The 19,195-nt window shown below is 58.4% G+C and overlaps 1 protein-coding gene across 1 annotated transcript in view; it reads left to right on the forward strand.

The window, feature by feature from the left end:
- Positions 1-501: 501 nt before the first annotated feature.
- The window catches only part of LOC116625449 (calpain-8-like), a 41,769-nt gene continuing 23,075 nt past the window's right edge, over positions 502-19,195 (forward strand). Inside the window, 6 exon segments of the mRNA XM_032393971.1 lie at positions 502-738; positions 8,240-8,309; positions 14,860-14,978; positions 15,673-15,806; positions 16,506-16,674; positions 17,499-17,588. Coding sequence (XP_032249862.1) covers positions 502-738; positions 8,240-8,309; positions 14,860-14,978; positions 15,673-15,806; positions 16,506-16,674; positions 17,499-17,588 — 819 coding nt within the window.

Here is a 19,195-nt window from a genome sequence, read left to right on the forward strand (position 1 = left end):
GTGGAGCTGGGACAGAAACTCAAAACCTTCGTTCACACGCGGAGCAGCCTTCTCGGGGGCTCACCCTGATCCGCCGTGTGGATTTCCGGTATCTCCGACTCCCTAGCAGATTTCCTGGAGGGGAAGCAGAACCCCCAGCCCCTCGTCCTCATCCTGCTCAGAGCCACCGCCCCGGGTCGGGGCAGACACCCACCTCAAGCGGCAGGACCGGTCTTCCCACCTCGGCCACTGGGGCCAAAAGCCGGCCTTGCCTGGGGTGGAGATGGCTGCGATCCCAACAGATTTCTTAGGGAGGGGCCCCGCGAGGTTCCCAGCCTCCTAATTGTTTGCTGAAGGGGAAGGTGGGTGAGATTCATTAGCACCTCGGTACATACTTGTGGCGGTGACTCACTTCCCTGATAAAGGTTTACGGCCGCCTGCCCTCCCGGTGGCAGGTGTCGCTCGGACAGTCCAGCGAGGCTCTGCCCTCCCGTCGCCATCTCCCCCGCGGAGCCCATGGCCATGTCAGCCCCGGCGGCCAGAGTAGCCCGGCAGCGGGCGGCAGCCGAAGGTCTTGGCTCCCACCAGAAAGCCGTGAAGTACTTGGGCCAGGACTTCGAGAGCCTGAGGCGACAATGTTTGGACTCAGGGGTCCTCTTTAAGGACCCGGAGTTCCCCGCATGCCCGTCCGCCCTGGGCTACAAGGATCTGGGACCACACTCCCCCCAAACCCAAGGCATCGTCTGGAAACGGCCCAGGGTAAGTAGCCCGGCCCGTGGCTGAGAGTCACACAGGACGGAGGGCCTTCATGTCTGCCGGCAAACAGCTGAGGGAGAAATCATTCCTCTGGATCCTAAGTTCCTCGGTCCCATATTTCAGAACCCCCCTCCCCCGCCCTCCTTTAAACCCTTTTCAGAGGCAGTGAGGGATAGAGGGAAGAGCACCCCTGGGCTTTGGAAGTGGACAACTTAGGTTCGAACCCCAGCTGGGCCTTCCTTGCGTAGCTGATCTCTGTGAGCCTCAGCTTTCTCATCTGTGAAATGGTGCCCAAGGGCAGGGGGTGGGAACCGTCCTCCCCAAACCTCGGCCCATGGCCTCCTGCTCCATGCCCCCGTCACATGATCTGAGCTGCGGGATCCGAGCCCCTCTGCAGGGTGGGTGTGAGACCATGAGAATCAAGGGCTCTGTCCTGTGTCCAGCGCACAAAATGGGTCACAAGGGACCACATTCAGTGGCCCCTGGCCAGGCCCCTTCTGTCTTCTCAACCACGATGGGAAAACCAAGCCATGGGACCTGTGTTCTCGCTGGTGGTGGCGGAGGGAGCGTGAGGAGAGAAGGGCTCTTTGGCCGTGGTCAGGACCACCGGCCAGCTCCGGTTACCTCTGCCCGGTCGCTGTTCTTCCTGCCCGGTCTGCACACAGTTCCCACGGCCGGAGGGACCCCCCTGCTCTGCTCCCTGCAGCCCGCCACGGCCCACCTTCCCGTACCCCCGAAACCTGTGCGGCTTGTCCAGGGTGTAGGCAAAATCCGGGCCGGGAATCTGTTTCATATTCTCATTTCAAGAGGTGATTCCACGGACAGGTATGTTTTGTGCCGGGGGCTGGCTGCGCCCTGGTGGGGACGGTGGTCAGGGAGTCGTGAGGAGCAACTGTGGTCTCGGCTCTGATGGAGACGGTGGGGAGACAGGCGTGTGAATCAAGCACGGACACCCTGGGAAGAAAGACAGAAGTGCTCCACGGGACCAGCCACGAGCCACGGGACCCCGGGGTGTCAGGAGGGTGGGCTCTAGTGGACCTGGAGGACCCCAACGAGCCTGGGGTGGGGGAGACGGGGATGAGGGGTCCCGCTTGGCCCTAATGAGTTCACTTGCTCCGTTGCGCCCTCCCTCCCCACTCTGTCTCTCTTCTCCTTCCTTCCTTTCCTCTTTCTAATTGTGGTAAAACACACGTAACGTAAGACTTGCCATCGTAACTGGTGTTCAGTGGGCATCAAGAACATGGACACTGCTGTAGCCATCCCACCAGCACCTCCAGAGCATTGCTCATCTTGCAAAATGGAGCCTCTGTCCTCACTCAACGCCGGCCCCCGCCCCTCGCTCCCTAGCTCCTGGGGCCACCGCTCGACGTTCCGTCTCCGTGAGTGTGGCCGCTCCAGGGAGTCCCACAGTATTTATCTCACTCATCACGATGCCCTCCAGGTTCATCCACGGGGTAGCGGGTGCCTGATGTCCTTCCTTTCTAAGGCTGAAGATGATTCTGTTGTATGCGTACACCATGTGCTTCGTAATCCATTCGTTAATCGAGGGACATTTGGGTTGCTTCCACCTTTTGGTTCTTATGGATCATGCTTTTATGAATACGCTGTTCAAATATCTCTTTGAGACCATGCGTTCAATTCTTTGGGCTGTATACTCAGAAGTGGAGTCACTAGATCACTTGGTGATTCTATTTTTGATATTTTTTAAAGAAACAAAGTGTACTTTTTAAAGTTTCTTTTTAAAGAAAGTTTTTATTTAAGTTCCAGTTATCATACGGTGTTATACTAGTTTCAGGTGTACTGTGTAGTGATTCGCCACCTGGTGCTCATCACGACAGGTGCACCCCTTCATCCCCATCACCTGTTTCCCCATCCCCCACCCCCTCCCCTCTGGTGACCAGCAGTGTGTTCTCTTGGTTGGCCTCTCTCTCTTTTTTCCCTTTGCTTGTTTGTTGCGTTTCTTAAATTCCACGTATGAGTGAAATCATAACGCTATTGGTCTTTCTCTGATCGACTTATGTCACTTACCATTATACTCTCTAGCCCCATCCGAGTCGTTGCACTGGCAAGATTTCTTTCTTTTTCATAGCTGAGTAATATTCTGTTGTGTGTGATACACATACCACATCTTTATCTATTCATCAATACGTGGACCCTTGGCTGCTTCCATATCTTGGTTATTGTAGATAATGCTATAGATAAACCATCAGGGTGCATGTATTTCTTGAATTAGGATTTTTGTATTCTTTGGGTAAATACCCAGCAGTGCTTTTACTGGATTGTAGGGTAGCTCTATTTTTAACTTTTTGAGGAGCCTCCATACTGTTGTCCAGAGTGGCTGCACCAGTTTGCATTCCCACCAGCCGTGCACGAGGGTTCCTTTTTCTCGTCCACGTCCTCGCCAACACCTGTTGTTTCCCGATTTGCTAATTTTAGCCATTCTGACCTGTGTGAGGTAGTGTCTTATCGTGGTTTTGATTTGCGTTTCCCTGCTGATCAGTGATGTTAAGCATCTTTTCATGCGTCTGTTGGCCATCTGGATGTCTTCTTTGGGCAACTGTCTGTTTGAGTCATTTGCTTGTGTTTAAACTGGGTTCTTGGCTCTTCTGTTTCACTGGCTGAATTTCAGGGAGACACCTGACTATGTCGGTCTCAGGGGCTTCACACCAGCGGCTCTGATGACCCTGCTTCCCGCAAAGGCGTTGACTTTTACCTGCCTTTAGGGGAAAGCAGATGGGATTGGCTAAACATCCATGTATAGATGCGTTCGCCCTCTTGATGATAGATGAAGCTTGCTACTTAGATCTGTTTTCCGAAATCATAAAATTTGGCATTCTGCCACTTCCAGGTGTTTTTGCCTATTTTTGGCCTATTTTTTCTAAAGATTAAAAAAAACTTGTTTTAGAGAGAGGGAGTGCCAGCACAAGTAGGGGGAGTGGGGGAGAGAAGCAGGCTCCCCGCGGAGCAGGGAGCCCGATGCGAGGCTCCATCCCAGGACCCCGGGACCATGACCTGAGCTGAAGGCAGGTGCTTAACTGGCTGAGCCACCCAGGTGCCCCTATTTTTTTTGCCTATTTTTAAGCTGCTAAACGGAAGGTCTGCTTGGGCTCTTGTTCTAAAGGTTGAAGACAGGCTTGCCCAGATTGAAGATCTCAGGGTCAAGTTTGGGTTCTCATGACTCTACGGTGATTTTCCCCATAGCATTGGGCAAGAGCGGCAGTGCTTCGGCAGACGCCATGGAGGCGTGTGAGACCAGGGGAGCTCTCCGCAGAGCCCCCATGTGCTCTCCTTCCTCCCTTCCCCGACCCGCCGCGTCCCTGCCCAGCCTGGGCCTGTGGTGTGAGGGCTGCCCGGCGTGCGTGGGCCCGAGTGGATGAGACTCTTCTCTGTGCGTTTCTGTCAGTGAGCAGTTTGTTGATCTTCAGGAGAAATGCAGAGCCGGGAGCGAGGTGAAGTCAGCTGCACCGTAAGGACCCAGGAAGTGGCCAGCCCGGGTTAAGGGAGATGTGGAGGGTGTGACTGCTGAGAGATTAGGGTTCAGATAAGGGGACAGGCCTCCCTCCGGGGCTGCCGCCCTTCCTCCAGCAGCTGCCTCTGGACTATGAATTGGGGGTTTTCAGTTCAGCCGTATTTGTGTGCAGGTCGTGGGCAGATGTGGGCGCAGAGGCTTCGAGGAGCTCTCTCTAGTCGGAGGGAGACAGCAGGAGGGCTGTTACGCAGCCCGTGGCTGCGAGTCTGGGTTCGGGTGTCAGGTGATTGGGATTCTGGTCCCTTTGGTGCCGTTCACTGGCCCTGTGATGGGGGTGAGTTCCTGACCTCCCCAGGACTCAGTTCCCTCCCCTGTAAAAGGGCAATAATGACGTTACTTACCTCGCGGGGTTTAGCATGGCGCCTGGCACGTCACCGAGCTCAGGACTCTCTGTTATTCATGTCAGAGGGTGAAGCTCACACACGACGAAATGCAGGGGAGCTCAGGGGAGCAAGCACTTGCACCTGACCGTGGAATCGAGGCCGGTTAACTACGCGGACATGCGGACATTCGAGCAGGGCCGGAAGGAGCGGGGCAGGAGGGCCCAGGCGGGCCGTGCGCGCGTGTCCAGGGCAAGCACGGCCCGAGGAAGGTGGTAGTCCTTGGTGATGAGAGAGCCAGCACCAGGGAGACCGAGCTGAGGCGGGAAGCTCCAACGGGGCCGGGCCCTGGAGGGGCAGGCTGCTGGACCGTGACGTGGCTGTAACCCGTGGCGATGGTGACCACGGTGGCGGCAGCATGGGGCGTCCCGCAGCGCCGGGCCAGAGCTTCTGGATCGGCCCCGGGGAGCGCAGCCACTGCCCCGCGGTGCCCGGGGCTCCCCGTGCCCTGCGTCGGGCTGATTCCGGCCTGAGTAATTTGTGTCTGTGGCGTGGCAGTGAACGCGGTTACTGAGAAGACACGAGCTTGTTCCGAAGGACGAAGGGTAGGGCATGGGAGGCCGCCTCCCCACACCGCTCTGCCTGCCACTTTACCCCGCCTCTGCCACCCGAGGGCCGCGGTGATGGGGAGGACTCTGCGATGGCTCGCATGGCCTGTGAGCCGCTGTGCTTCCCCTCTGCCTGTAGACCACCCCGCGCCCTTCTGCCCATAAGCCACGAAATCGCCGTGGGCCCGTGAGAACCGCTCCGTCTCCCACACTGGGCGCAAGATGTTAGCAGGACATGTGGACCCATTAGCTCTGAGTCGCTGCAGCCGACACCCCGTGAGCTGCGTGGTCCGCGAGGTTGGCTTGCGCGGCTCAGGGGAGCCATCGGGGTTGTCATACTCCGCGGCTGGTGGTTGAAGCCGGGTTTGGGCGATGCCCCAGGAGGGCATCGTGGTGTTGCTGCAGGAAGGGGGATCGTTCAGAGCGTTGAGGACCCCGGCGGCGGAGGGCTCCCTGACTCGGACGGGCGAGCAGAGCAGAGCAAGGAGAAGATGACGGAGGAGGAGTATGTAGAAACGTGAGGACACGGTCAAGGGCGAGGAGGGATGCAGAAACCCAGAGAGGAGAGCTCCAGGAGGGGCGAGGGGGAGGGAGCAGTCAGCACCTGGGGCAACAGCGCCCCTTCTGTGGTTACTGGCCAAGGGGAAAGCCAGATTTCAGGATGAGCGGGTGGTGGGAGGGGACGATATTTTAAGAGGGTTTTTAAGGAGCAAGATTCTGAGACCCGTTCGGCGCCTTCTCTTCCCTTCCTTCTCAACGAAGCAGCATCTTCTTTTTTATTTTATTTTATTTTATTTTATTTATTTATTTGACAGAGAGAGACACAGCGAGAGAGGGAACACAAGCAGGGGGAGTGGGAGAGGGACAAGCAGGCTTCCCACTGAGCAGGGAGCCCGATGCGGGGCTCGATCCCAGGACCCTGGGATCATGACCTGAGCCGAAGGCAGACGCTTAACGACTGAACCACCCAGGCACCCCCAAAGCAGCATCTTCTTTTTCAAATGAAATTTAATGTGATTTTTTGTCCCTCCCTTTTTTAAAAAAGATTTTATTTGTTTATTTGACCCAGAGAGAGAGAGAGGGAGAGAGAGACTGAGCACAAGCAGGCGGAGGGGCAGAGGGAGAGGGAGAGGGAGAAGGAGACTCCCCACTGAGCAGAGAGCCTGATGCGGGACTCGATTCCAGGATCCCGGGATCATGACCGGAGCCGAAGGCAGACGCTTCACCGACCGAACCACCAGGCATCCTGTCCCTCCCTTTTTAATTATTAATTTTCCAAATCTCTCCACCTTCCGAATTTGCAGCTTTGAGAACACCTAGCTTGGCTGATGCCAGGTCTCTGTCTAAATTTGGGAGATCGCAGAAGCAGGAAACAAATAAGATGGAAGGTCAGCCCCCCAGAGGGCTGGTGAAGAGCTAGCAGAACTTACGAGGAAATTCTAAGGCTCACTCTGCTAGGAAAGAATGTACAAGACATTTGTGATAAAAACAGGTGTACGTGTCGATGTGCTTTTATGTGAACAGACAGTTTCTGGAAGAATACATAGGAAATGTGAACAGCGAGGAATCTGAATGCAAGAGATTTCTGTTTTACGGCATTATTTACTTAGACTTTTTTAAAACTTATGTGCATATATTACTTTTTCAACAAAACACAAGTGAATGAATTTTTTTAATATTTGGAAGAAAGGAAAGCCAGCCCAAAGGCACTGTTTCTGCCTACTTAGGCAGGAGCTGATGACGTTGTGCAGGGAGGGCTATGGGGCTGCCACTGCAGGACCTGGTTCCCGGCGCCAGCCCGGCCGTCTGCTTCCCTGTGTGTTCTGATGCACCTGCAGTCAGTCACGCCCAGGGGCCCCTTTGCCTCTGACCATCTGCCTGGCTAGCCGGACCCCCTGTCCTTCTGCTCCTAGACCCTGCCTTTCTAACGGATGGGCGGGCGTTCTCTTCCATCCAGAGAGCCTTCCAGACGCACCCTGTCCCGGGCATTTCTCACGTTCCCCCTTCGTGCACGAGCCCGCACCTGTTCTCATGCGCTCAGCTTTTCTCCGACTTTTCCGTGAAGCTCAGTCCGGGTTTCCCACGCAGGCTGGACGCACCTCGAGTGTGAGGACCGTCTCCTTCTTCCCTTCCCCACGTTGCCCTCGTGCCTGCCCGCCCTGTGCAGTGGTGTGTGCGCGCACGGGGTGGGCGCCCGGCAATCCTGCTGGCTAAACAGGGAAGACAGTGCCTCGCTGGGCCCCAGCGGCGCCCCAGGGCCGGTGCCACCCTGACGGGAGGGAGTGGAGGGAGCACGGGTCAGCTGCGGAACACGCCCAACACCTCCGCGTCTCCGTCAGCTCCTGGGGCCATCGGCACGTCTCCGGGCAGTTAATGAGCGTGCACAGCACTTAGTTAGCGTGTGGAACATTGATCTAATCCTCTTTGTGCAAATAGGGGTGTTGTCTGAGAGTGAGGTCATATTGCAGCACATTAGCGCCTCGGCTTCTGCCCTTCTCCCACCACCGTTCACACCCACCTCCGCGCAGCACAGACGCTGGTGGACGGCGGGGAGGCAGGCTGCGGCTGCTGCCCTGTACCCCTGCCCTGCATCCCTGCTCTGCACCCCTGTCCTGCACCCCCGCCCTGCATCCCCGCCCTGCACCCCTGCCCTGCACCCCCTGCCCCCCTGCCCGGCATCCCCGCCCTGCATCCCTGCTCTGCATCCCTGCTCTGCACCCCTGCCCTGCACCCCCTGCACTCCCGCCCTGCACGCCTGCCCTGCAGCCCTGCCCTGCACCCCTGCCCTGCACGCCCTGCACCCCTGCCCTGCACGCCCTGCACCCCTGCCCTGCACCTCCGCCCTGCACCCCCGCCCTGCACCCCTGCCTGCACACCCCGCCGCATCCTCCTTCGCTGGGCTGCAGAGTCCTCAGCAGCAGTGCGAGGGGCATGCAGTAGGTGGCCTGGCCTCCTCCCGGCTCCGCTCTGACCCTGGAGCTCCCTGACCCTGGCTACCACAAGCGCTGGCCATCTTGTGACTCATGCTTTGTCCTACTTGCTTTCAGGAATTGTGTCCCAGCCCCCAGTTTATCGTGGGCGGAGCCACACGCACAGACATCTGTCAGGGGAGTCTAGGTGAGTAACCGACTATTTGGGGCGAGGGCGGCTGTGTGTGTAACGAGTAAAGGGACTTGACATCACATCTGCGGTGTTTTGTGTGGGTCTGTGCTCCTCGCATGGGTCTGTGATGCTAGAACTGTGGCTCCCCTGGGGAGATCTCTGCAGGCCACCAAACCCCTTCCACACAGGAGTAACGGGCCAGGATTGTAGGCACACGTGGACAGTGGGCTGTGTGGTGCTTTGACAGTCGTTGCCTGTAAGTGGGCACAATTCGCCGGATGGAGTGGCCATGTCCACATGACTGTGGGCTGTCCCAGCAGATGCTTTAAAATGAGTGAGAAAACAAGAATCCCATCTTCCAGTCGAGCTCTCTTTCAGAGCCGGGCACCCCCTCCCGGGACGGCGGCAAAACCACACTTGGAGACGCAGGTACCTGGGAAACAGTCCTACCTGTGAAGATCAGCAAAGCAAACAGAAGATCCGCATCCACACAGACCCGAAACCCCTTTCCTTTCAGGAAGGTGCCCTCCTTCCTTTTCTTTCTCTTCAGCCTGCTGGAAGCCTTTATGAATCCGAAATTCACGGGCATTTAATTTTAAATGCTTCCCACGTCCTGGCCTTAAGGAGTGTAGCTAGCCGACATGCCCTCGGCCGGAGCTCGTGGAGCGGGAGTGCAGAGCTGTGGGAATGGTCCAGGCGTCCCTCACGGGTGTGCACCCACTGCCCAGAGCCGCGGCCTCTGTGCCCCAAGCCCTTGTGCCATTCGAGCCATTTGTGTGGTGGCTCAGGGTGGGGGGAGTGGGGGCAGTGTCCTGCCCCTTCTCCTTCTGCCTTTTTACTTGGAGCTCAGTGTTTAACCTAATTAGCATGTGTCTCTGGAAACAGAGCTCTGAATGTACGCCTTTAACAGCTTCTCATTACAGATGTTTTAACTTCAGAAAAGCTATTTAGTAAGTGCCTTTTAATTGTCGGCTTGAGTAGAGGTTCCCTTGAATAGTTTTGAGCAAGTAGAGAAGTGGGCTTCCGGAGGAGGCCTGGGCGTTGCCGTGGCGAGTGCGTGCAGCCGGCTGGGCACAAATGGACCCAACCGCTCTCTGAATCCAGCTCGTGGGAAGGAAGTGGGGCCGCCAGCAGGTGCCCCGAGGTGCGCCCAGCGCGCGGTGGCTTTGCGTGAACGGAGCAGAAGGGGGCTGAGGGCCTGGAGCGAGGCTCAACAGGTGGAAAGGTGGCTGCCCCTGGGTGCGGGGGGGCCGAGTCAAAGCAGCCGAGAGCCAGCCGGGCCGCCCCACGTGGTGGGTGGAGGCTCCCCATCAGAGAGCAGTGCCAGGTGCCGCTCGGGGAGCGGGCGCACCGCCAACAACATGTGTTCAGAACTTTAGAGTCTGACACCACACAGTGGGGTCTACTCCGGATTTAAAACATTTTTATTACTCTTGCTTACAGTTATTTTATTACTATTTTGAATACACGGGTTAAAACACTTGGAAGTTGCGCCGTGACGAGTCCACTTCCTGCCTCTCTCCTCCCGTGCTCGCTGCCCTGTGACCGTTTTCTGTTCTTCTAGCAAATTCAAGCAAATCCAAATTCTTGTTTTTTTCGATGCTTTCTTGCATTGGAGGTAGCAGACCGTGGACTCTGCTGGGCACCTGTTTGTTCTTATTCCTCTTAACAAAGACGTGTCTCTGTGTCTCGTGGGTGGAGCCTGGGCAGAGGGCAGAGGGGCGTCCGAGGGATGGAGGCCGGCCACCGGGGAGGCCGGGGCTGTGGTGCAGGGCCCTGGGAACCCAGGCCAGCTGCTGTCCCCAGGGTCGGAAATGTCTAGCTCTGCCTCTGCAGGGGTGCCGGCAGGGGTGAGGGCTGGCGCTGGCATGGTTTGGAGGGAAGGAAGAGTGGTATAACTACGGGGCTTGGAGGGCCTGTAGGAGGTCAGGAGGTCACCCTGGCATGGAGCGGGCGGAGGCCGGGGGTGCTGCTGAACATCCCACAACGCTTGGGACAGCCCAGCATCATGCGGCTCGAGCATCAGCGGGTTTGAGAGATCCTGTTGTAGCTGGACCCACTCACGTCCCAGGGGCCCAAGGGCTAAGGCAGTAAGAAGCTCTAGGTCCAAATCTGGTTCTGGTCTTACCGGCTGTTTTCTCTCCCGCTTGGTGCAATTGATTGCACAAGGGCTAAGCCCTAAGATCTTCTCACTAGTCGTCAAGATACGAGTTTCCCAATCCCTCCGACACTTTCATAGGGATGAGGTTTCCTTCACTTGGCACTGCAGGCCGGGGTCCGTGAGACGTCTGTGGCCCAACGCCCGCCTCCTCAGCGTAGCCAGCTAGCTGGGGGTGTCGGCAAAGCCGGAGGACCCACAAGTGCGTGTGTTTTAACCGCGGCCAGAGGCAGGATGAACCGGGAGGCCGGAAGGCGCGCTGTGGGGGTGGGGAGTAGGGGGGGAGGCCCCTGGGATGGCTTGGTGTGATGTCAGAGCTGAACGGCGCCTGCTTGTGAACTCTGAGCCGGCAGAGGAGGCCTCCTCCGCCATCAAATGCCGAAGGTGGATTTTTACAAACAAGCCCATGTGAGCAGGTCAGCATCTGCGTCAGGGTCAGACGTGAGGTTGGTCGGCACAGCCTTGCTTGCTCCCCTGGTTTGTTCTCTGCCCGCCGCCCGACTCCCGCTGACTGCGAGGGGGAGGGAAACACAAGCCAGCCAATCACAGGTGTTTCCACCTGTCTCCGAAAGGTTCCCATCTCTTTTGGATAAACGTTCCTCATCCAATCGCCTTTTTTGGGTGGTTTCTTGCTTCTTTAAGGCCGGCCCATCTCCAGCCTCCCCACGACGGCACCCAGATGTGAGGAAGGCCAGAGAACCCTTGGGTGACCCCAGAGGGTGTCCTGGATCCCACTCAGTTCTGACGCACTGTCTGCCCAGACAGGGTGAGAGCCCCACAGGTTAGGGGCTCAGCCCCACGAGACTGTCCCCCCACACCTCAGACCTCAGGCTCCTGTTCCCATTGTCACCTGGGCTTCTGACCCATCAGCTGTAGACGGAGGGCCCCCAGAGCTCAGAGCATGGGTTCCTATAAGAGATACAGCTCAGGAACTGCCAGATGGAGGAGAGGCATGGGGTGAGGTCTGGGGAAGGGGCTTCCATGCTCCCTTCGGGGCGCTGATCTCCCCAAATCTGCACACGTGCACCAGGCTGGAAGCCTCTGGGTATTTATGGAGGCTTCATGACAGAGGCTTGATAGACGAAATCACTGGTTCTGGTGATGGGCTCCCGGGTCAGGGGGTGGGGGTGGCTCTGAAAGCTCCAGCCCACTCATCCTGGGGTTGGTTCCCCTGGCAACCAGTTGGGTCACCTAGGGGCTTTCCAAAGCCACCTCGTTAACATAACAAAAGAACTGTGCTTTCTCCCACTGCGTAGAAAGCAGCCTAGGGTTTCAGGAGCTCTGAGCCCAGAAACAGGTCTAAGACCCAGCCTGCATTTGTTATTATAAATCACAGCGTCCCTGGCTGGCTGGTGCTGGTGCCGGAGCTGTCCCCGGGGTCCTGGTTGGCCCCAGGGGGGTGCGACTGTGCAGGGTCAGGCCCATTCTCCCCCCGGGGGCTCCCAGGTCCGACCCTGAAGCCACCACAGCTCCGGGTGGGATGGACCTGCCCCGTTCTCCCTGTCCCGGGCGGCTGCCATCTCCCCTCCTCTCTGCCTCCAGGCCCTGTGCCGCCACCCTCTTTGCTGCTGCCAGTCATCCTGCTCCCGGGGTCCCCGAGAATGCCCTCTGCTTTGGCTTCATCTTCACCCTATCTGCGGCTTTACTGTTCTTCCTGCTCCTGCCACTCATCAGCCTCACGAAGGGACTACTGCAGAAGTCCCAGCACCTGACCTCTTCTCTGTCCCTGCTCCCCTCCCCTGTCCTTCTGCTGGTGGCCCAGGGGCAACTCTACTTCTCCTTGCTGTTTGGGAAGTGCCCATAAGCTGGAGCCTGAGCTCTTGCTACCTACGGTTTATAATAACATTAGGTGTTCAGACCTAAAGGGAATTTCTGATTTAGCCCTTTCTATTCTAACAAAGCCTGACTCAGGATGACTGTCTCTTGGTGGACTTAAAACCAGAGTCCCTCATTGTTAGGTTTGGGGTCTGTTTACTGGAAGCCCCGAGGCCTATGGGTGGAAGGGGTGGAGGGCTCTAGGGGATCATTATTTAAGTGGAATTAAAAAATCACTTTTTTGTTTTAATAACTATTAAACCCATTGTATGTATAACCTGAGTAAGGAGTAGAAAAAACAAAGCTCAGGTGGTTCCCCGACTTCCCCTGAGGTCAGTGACCCAGGACCCCCCCATTCTAGCTCCGTGGTTAGTCCAAACTCTAACCCATGGACAGATCTTTTTTTTTTTTTTTAAAGATTTTATTTATTTATTTGACAGAGAGAGACAGTGAGAGCAGGAACACAAGCAGGGGGAGTGGGAGAGGGAGAAGCAGGCTTCCCGCGGAGCAGGGAGCCCGATGCGGGGCTCGATCCCAGGACCCTGGGACCATGACCTGAGCCGAAGGCAGACGCTTAACGACTGAGCCACCCAGGTGCCCCCCATGGACAGATCTTGCTGGAAGGTGGCCGCAAGGAGGGACTTGTCCATCAAAATTTTTCCCAGGTTTTCCACCCACCTTATTCTTGGCTGCTTCTGGAAATTAAAACTATGGTCTAAGGTCAAAGCCGCGTCCCAACGGAGAAGAACCCAGCGAACGTGCCACAGGCTTCCAGGCAGGTCCCCAGACAAGTCCTGAAATGTTCTGAGCAGAATAGATGTCCATCCTCCCAAGAGGACTCTTTGAAGGGGCACTGCTGACTTGGATGTATTCCTGTCCCGATAATCCTCACACACCTGACACAGCCCCTGGCAGGAATCCAAACCCCTGCGTAGCCGCCGCCCCTGCTCGGAGCCCTGCACTTGCCGCGGGTGCCAGGAGGACCTGCGAGATGTCACGAGTGAGGCAGATGAAAAGAAAATTAAGCTCCTCCAGCTGGGCAGCCCCGTTTGATGTCAGCAACTGAGGGTTGCGTAGTTTCCGTGCCTTGAATTGTAATGTGTGAGGAGTGCTCTAGGTGGGCTGATGGAGGCACTGAGCCAGGAGCAAGAATGTCGGAGGGGCCGCGAGGACGCGTGTGTCACAGGGGGCTGCGGGGCGGTCACCCTGTCAGCTCCCCTGGGACCTGTGCTGGGAACCTCCCTCATCATCTCCCCCATCCCCAGATGCTGGCAGAGGTGGGAATCGTCAGGCCTAGTGCGTGTCTTCTTGGGCTCCCTGTTCCCACAGACCAGGGAGACTCAGGAGCAAACAGGCAGGGGTCACTGGGGGCTTGCCTAAGAACAAACTGTAATCCATCGAGTCATTCAGACACTTGCTGTTCATCAAGCGTTTATTGGGCCCCTACTGTGTGTCAGCTGCCTGCTGGGGATGCCAGGAATCCACAACCTGGCTGGCTGGAGGGCCCCAGGGAGGGTGCTGGGGGGCCCTGGGAGGGCACTGGAACCCCGGGAGGTCACTGGGGCCCCAGGAGGTCGCTGGGGTCCTGGGAGGGCGCTGGAGCCCTGAGGAGGGCATTGGGGCCCAGGGAGGGCACTGGAACCCCAGGAGGTCACTGGAGTGCCCCAGGAAGTCACTGGGGCCCTGGGAGGGCGCTGGGGGGCCCCGGGAGGGCGCTGGAGCCTTGGGAGATCACTGGAGTGCTCTGGGAGGGCACTGGAATCCCGGGAGGTTACTGGGGCCCCAGGAGGGCGCTGGGCCCCCGGGGAGGGTGCTGGGGGGCTCCGGGAGGGCGCTGGGGCTCCGGGAGGGTGCTGGGCCCCCGGGGAGGGTGCTGGGGGGCCCCAGGAGGTTACTGGGGCCCCAGGAGGGCGCTGGGCCCCCGGGGCGGGTGCTGGGGGGCTCCGGGAGGGCGCTGGGGCTCCGGGAGGGCACTGGAACCGTGGGAGGTCACAGGGCCCCGGGAGGGAGGCGGGGTCGCCGCAGCTCCACCAAGTAGCTGATGTGCAAGCAGGTGCTGTGACCCGAGGTGGCTTGTGATCGGTGTGCAGAACTTAGATTCGGTCTTCAGGAAACAGAAACAGAGTGACTCGTGGCTGGAGAGAAGGGGAGGGGAGAGGCCACAGGTGGCAGGGCCGTGAGGACTTGTCAGGGGAGGGAACAAAGCAGCCCCGCCCGGCGGGAAAGGCCAGAGCAGGCGCATCTGAGTTTTCCTGGAGGGCAGGTTCTTGGTGGGCGCAACGGAGGAAAGCTGGACACGTGGGTGGGATCCGTATCGTCCTCTGTCCTTGCATCCTCCACCCCAGCCATCGGTGGTTAGAGGTAAAACGGTCAGTGTCCGGGGACAAAGGAGGGAGCAGGGAACTTCCCGTCCGGAGGACAGGACTTGGAGTGAAGCAGCGGGAGACGCCGTGACCTTCAGACACAGGAGGACGCGGCGTATCTGACGCGGGAGGGCAGCGGTGACACAGGCTGGGCTGAGCGGGACGCTGAGGTCAGACAGGGCAGGGACATGCGCCCGCCTGACCAGTGTGTCCCTGTGACCCGGTGCAGGTGACTGCTGGCTGTTGGCCGCCCTGGCCTCCCTGACCCTGAATGGAGAGCTGCTTCGCCGCGTGGTCCCGGGGGGCCAGGATTTCCAGCAGAACTATGCGGGGATCTTCCGTTTTCAGGTACTGTGCTCATGGCCCTGGATACCACGGGTGACCCTGCGGCTACATGGGGTTCGGGATGCAGTAAAAAATCTGTGTGTCACTTTGGACTCCCCCAAATCTTCACCCCTGATGGCCAGCAGTTGACCTGAAGCCTTCCCGAGAATACAGTTGACCCACACACGTTTCGTATGTCAAGTGTATTATATGCTGTGTTCTTAGCATAGAGTAAGTCAGAGAAAAGAAAATGTCGGTAAGAAATCATAAGGAAGAGGACACACATTTCAGGACTGTGCTCTACTTATCAGCGGGCACTCGCTGTTCAGAATATGTTGTTCGGGGGTTCTTCCCATGCCCTTGGGTCCTACCCCACATCCCCGAACCAGAGACCCAGCAGCCCTCGTCCAGCGGTCCTTGCAGGGGAGCCGGACGCTCCCCTGGTCTGAGAACTGCCGCTCCCACGCACCCTGCCCTCCCTGGCCCTGCGGCCTTGACGAGGAAAGGGGTCCCGAGGTCCCGAGATCCCGAGGCGTGGGACCCACGCGGGCGCGTCTGCTCCTCACTGACACGCCGGACGCCACATGTCCTGTATTCTCTGGCCTCTCCTGTGAGCGTGGACGGAAGACGCAGAGCCTGCTCTCAGGGGGCTTGGAGCTCGTCCCTCGGCACAGGGTGCTGTCTGAGGGGCCTCTGCCCCGTGTCCCCTGCCCTGCAGTTCTGGCAGTACGGCGAGTGGGTGGAGGTGGTCGTGGACGACAGGCTGCCCACCAAGGATGGGGAGCTACTCTTCCTGCACTCGGAGACGGGCAGCGAGTTCTGGGGAGCGCTGCTGGAGAAGGCCTATGCCAAGTGAGTACGCGGTTCGGCGCTGGGAGACCCCCGTGTCTCCGGAGGACCGCACCCACCCCGCCCCGAACTCGGGGTGCTGCGCCGAGTCCTCCCCAGCACCTGGACGCTGGGGCCAGGAGCTCTCGGCTCAGCACTGCCCCCATGAGGGTGTGGATCAGAGGGGTGGGGGGCAAGATCTGCAGAGTCTTGGTGCCTCCACCTTCTCCTTCAAATTCCAAGGTCAGTTCCTAGGTCAAGGTGAATTTATTAAAGAATGATGAAGAGGAAGGGACAGGTGCACTTTGATGCCAGTCCTCACCCCCCTTCCTGCTGGCGTTCCATGTGGGAACCTTCTTTGTGTGTTCTCCTGATGCATGTCACTTACCCTGTCCTGCAACCCCATTCCTTTCCAGCCCTCTTCCCAGAGCAAGCCCCTGGGGCTCTCTCCCCCAACCCCTGCCCAGGCTCCCAACCCCCAGGAACCCAGGAACCCAGGGTTGGTGCTAGAAAAGCTGCACTTTGCTTCTTAAAAGGTGGGGGGTGGTGGTGGTGGTGGTGTGGCTTGGTGGGAGGTGGCCCGAGATTCGTTCCTGCAAACTGCGGCTGGGGCTCCCTGCTGACCCAACACAAAATTGTCTTCCGGTCCACTCTGCATCCTAGCGCCAGCCCACGTGGGCCCCTCACTTGTGGATGATGCACCTTTTCTTTCTTTCCCCACAGGCTCAACGGTTCCTATGAGGCTCTCACTGGAGGGTCCACGGTGGAGGGGTTTGAGGATCTCACCGGCGGCATCTCTGAGTTTTATGATCTGAAGAAGCCCCCAGCCCACCTGTTTCAGATCATCCGGAAGGCCCTCCGTGCAGGGTCCCTGCTGGCCTGCTCCATTGATGTGAGTCTCTCTGCTCCCCCCTGGGTGGGGGGGAAGGGGCCAGAGCAGCATCTGGGGCTGAATGGGCAAGTCTGGGGATGCACTGGTCCCGGACCTTATTAGTGGCTAGGAACTGGGGTGCACCGTGGGAGCCCCGGTCTGTAGTACTAGGGAATGGCCCTGAGAACGGAGCCCTGATCCCTGGATCCCGCGTCCTACCTTCGCTGCCCCCCTTTCGTGGGGCTTCAGGAAACAGATACACGAGGGGCATACTTGATGGACTTTGAGATCCCTGAGGAGAAGGGTAGTGGGTCTGGAACGAGGGTGCGTGCGCTGCCTGGGGGGCTGGCTGTCTGGGCCCCGGGGCGCGTGGACACTGGAGCTGGTCTGTTGTCCCTGCCCCTGTCTGTTCCTGACCTGGTGACCTCGGACACGTGAACCGCACGTCTCTGCCAAATCTCAGCCCAGGTGTGTGTTTGATGGGGAGACGATACAGGGCCCAGAGAGGGGGTCTGTGGAAGAGGAAGGGGGGAGATACTGGAGCAGCAGACTGGCCCAGAGCCGGCGTCCTGGATAATTGGTCTTCTTCAGGCGGCATGGGGTCACTCGGGGAGAGCAGGTGACCTCCCAGTTTCTGGTGGCATTTAAAGCCTGTAAGCCGTGCTCCGGTCCCCGGAGCCACATGGCGCTGGCCTGGAGCTGCAGGTCTGCTCAGAGGTCACCACCTGCTCCCGAGGTCACCACCGCAGCTGCACCCCAGCACCGCCCAGAGCCAGCCCCGATGGGGTCAGGGTCAAGGTCGGGGTCAAGGTCGGCCACCATCCGTGGACTTCCTTCCCAATCAGGTCTCCAGTGCAGCTGAAGCAGGAGCAGAGGTGACCACCTGCCAGAAGCTGGTGAAGAGCCACGCCTACTCCGTCACTGGGGCCCAAGAGGTAAAAGCTGGCCGGGGAGGTGAGGGGAGCAGGTGGTGATGCTGCACGTGTCCAGGTCGCCAGGGAGAGCCTCCCCCCGCCAAGGTCCCTCCCTGGCTGCCCGGACGCTACCCGTGCATGGGCCGCTCTTGCTCCCGGGCCCTTTGGACTCTTCCCCACTCGGGGACGGATCATGCGGCCGGTGTGAGCGACAGCTCCGTGGGCTCCAGCGACAGGCAGATGAGATGTGGCTGGAGGCAGGAGGACGGTTTTGGAGAAAGTTGCAGAGATGATCTGTTAGATTCCATAGGCGGTCTAAGAAGTGTGTGTGCACAGGCGCAGTGGTTGAGACCAGTAGAACCCCAAAGGGGGTGAAGGCAGTGGTGTCGGCTCCCTCAGGATGGGGCACAGCGGCGGGAAGGAGCGGCCCTTTTCCTTCCTCGCCAACCCAAGCAGAAAGCATGGGCTGCAGTTTTCACTGTGTTTATTTACTATATTCTGCCCACTTGGAAAAAGCGTTGGCAGCGGCTCACAGTGAAGAGCGCAGACACAACCAAACCACGAAGCTGAAATAACCAGACAATCCAGGCGAAAGGCATGGCTGCCCTTGAGAAATGAACTTTGCTCTGAGCTTCCCGATGGCCAAGGCAAAAGGGAAATGCGATGAGATCTCAAGTTTTTGTTGTGTATCAAAATTGCACGGGTGCTTGTGTTTTGAAAACACTCTTTAGTAAAGTCATTCCCAAGTAAAGATTGAGCATGCGTGTGTAAGCATGGGCCAGGGCATGATGGAGGACACAAAGGGAAGTAGGACACAGAAGACCTAATGTTCATTGTGTCTGTGTGTGTGTGTGCGAAATGTGAGCATGGGGGCTCTGGTGAGTGTTCAGCAAGTGGCCAGGGAAGGCAGTAAGTATGGGTTTGGTTCCAAGTATGGGCTCTGCAGACACACTGCCTGGGGGCCCATCCTCCGTCCACCACGTTCTGACCTAGGGTGATGTAACGCCCTGAGTCTAGGATTTCTGAGCTGTAAGAAAGATGGTAACAGCACCCACCTCCTAGGACCGCCCTGAGGTCTCGGTGCGGTGACAGTGTGTTTGAAAGGCTTAGCGCCATGCCTCGTCCAGAGTGCATCCTCGCTGAATGCTGACCACTGTGCTCTGCGCATTTACTGTCCTTTGGTCTGGTGGATTAAGAGTCAGTCTTAGTCAACTACAAAATCGAAATGCAAGTTAAAGCCGACACAAACTTGTTTGTGAGCCAGATGCATGGTTTATTCAACCAAATTGTGGAAAATAGAGCAGTTGGCCATGTCTGGAAAACATGCATTAAAACAGGAGTGTGGTTGTTTGGGGACATTTGGAAAGTGCGAGTCCTCAGGGGGCAGACGCGGGCGGGGGTGCAGATGTGGGCGGGGGGCAGGCGTGGGGCAGACACAGGGCAGATGCAGGTGAGGGCAGACGCGGGGGGGATGCGGGGGGGGGGCAGGCGGGGGGCAGAGGTGGGCGGGGGGCAGGCGTGGGGCAGGCCTGGGGTGGATGCGGGCGGGGGGGCAGACACAGGGCAGACGCAGGGCAGATGCGGGGCGGATGCGGGTGGGGGCAGATGTGGGCGGGGGGCACGCGGGG

Source organism: Phoca vitulina, unplaced genomic scaffold (assembly GCF_004348235.1).
Source record: "Phoca vitulina isolate PV1807 unplaced genomic scaffold, GSC_HSeal_1.0 scaffold78, whole genome shotgun sequence".
Classification (NCBI taxonomy): Eukaryota; Metazoa; Chordata; class Mammalia; order Carnivora; family Phocidae; genus Phoca; species Phoca vitulina.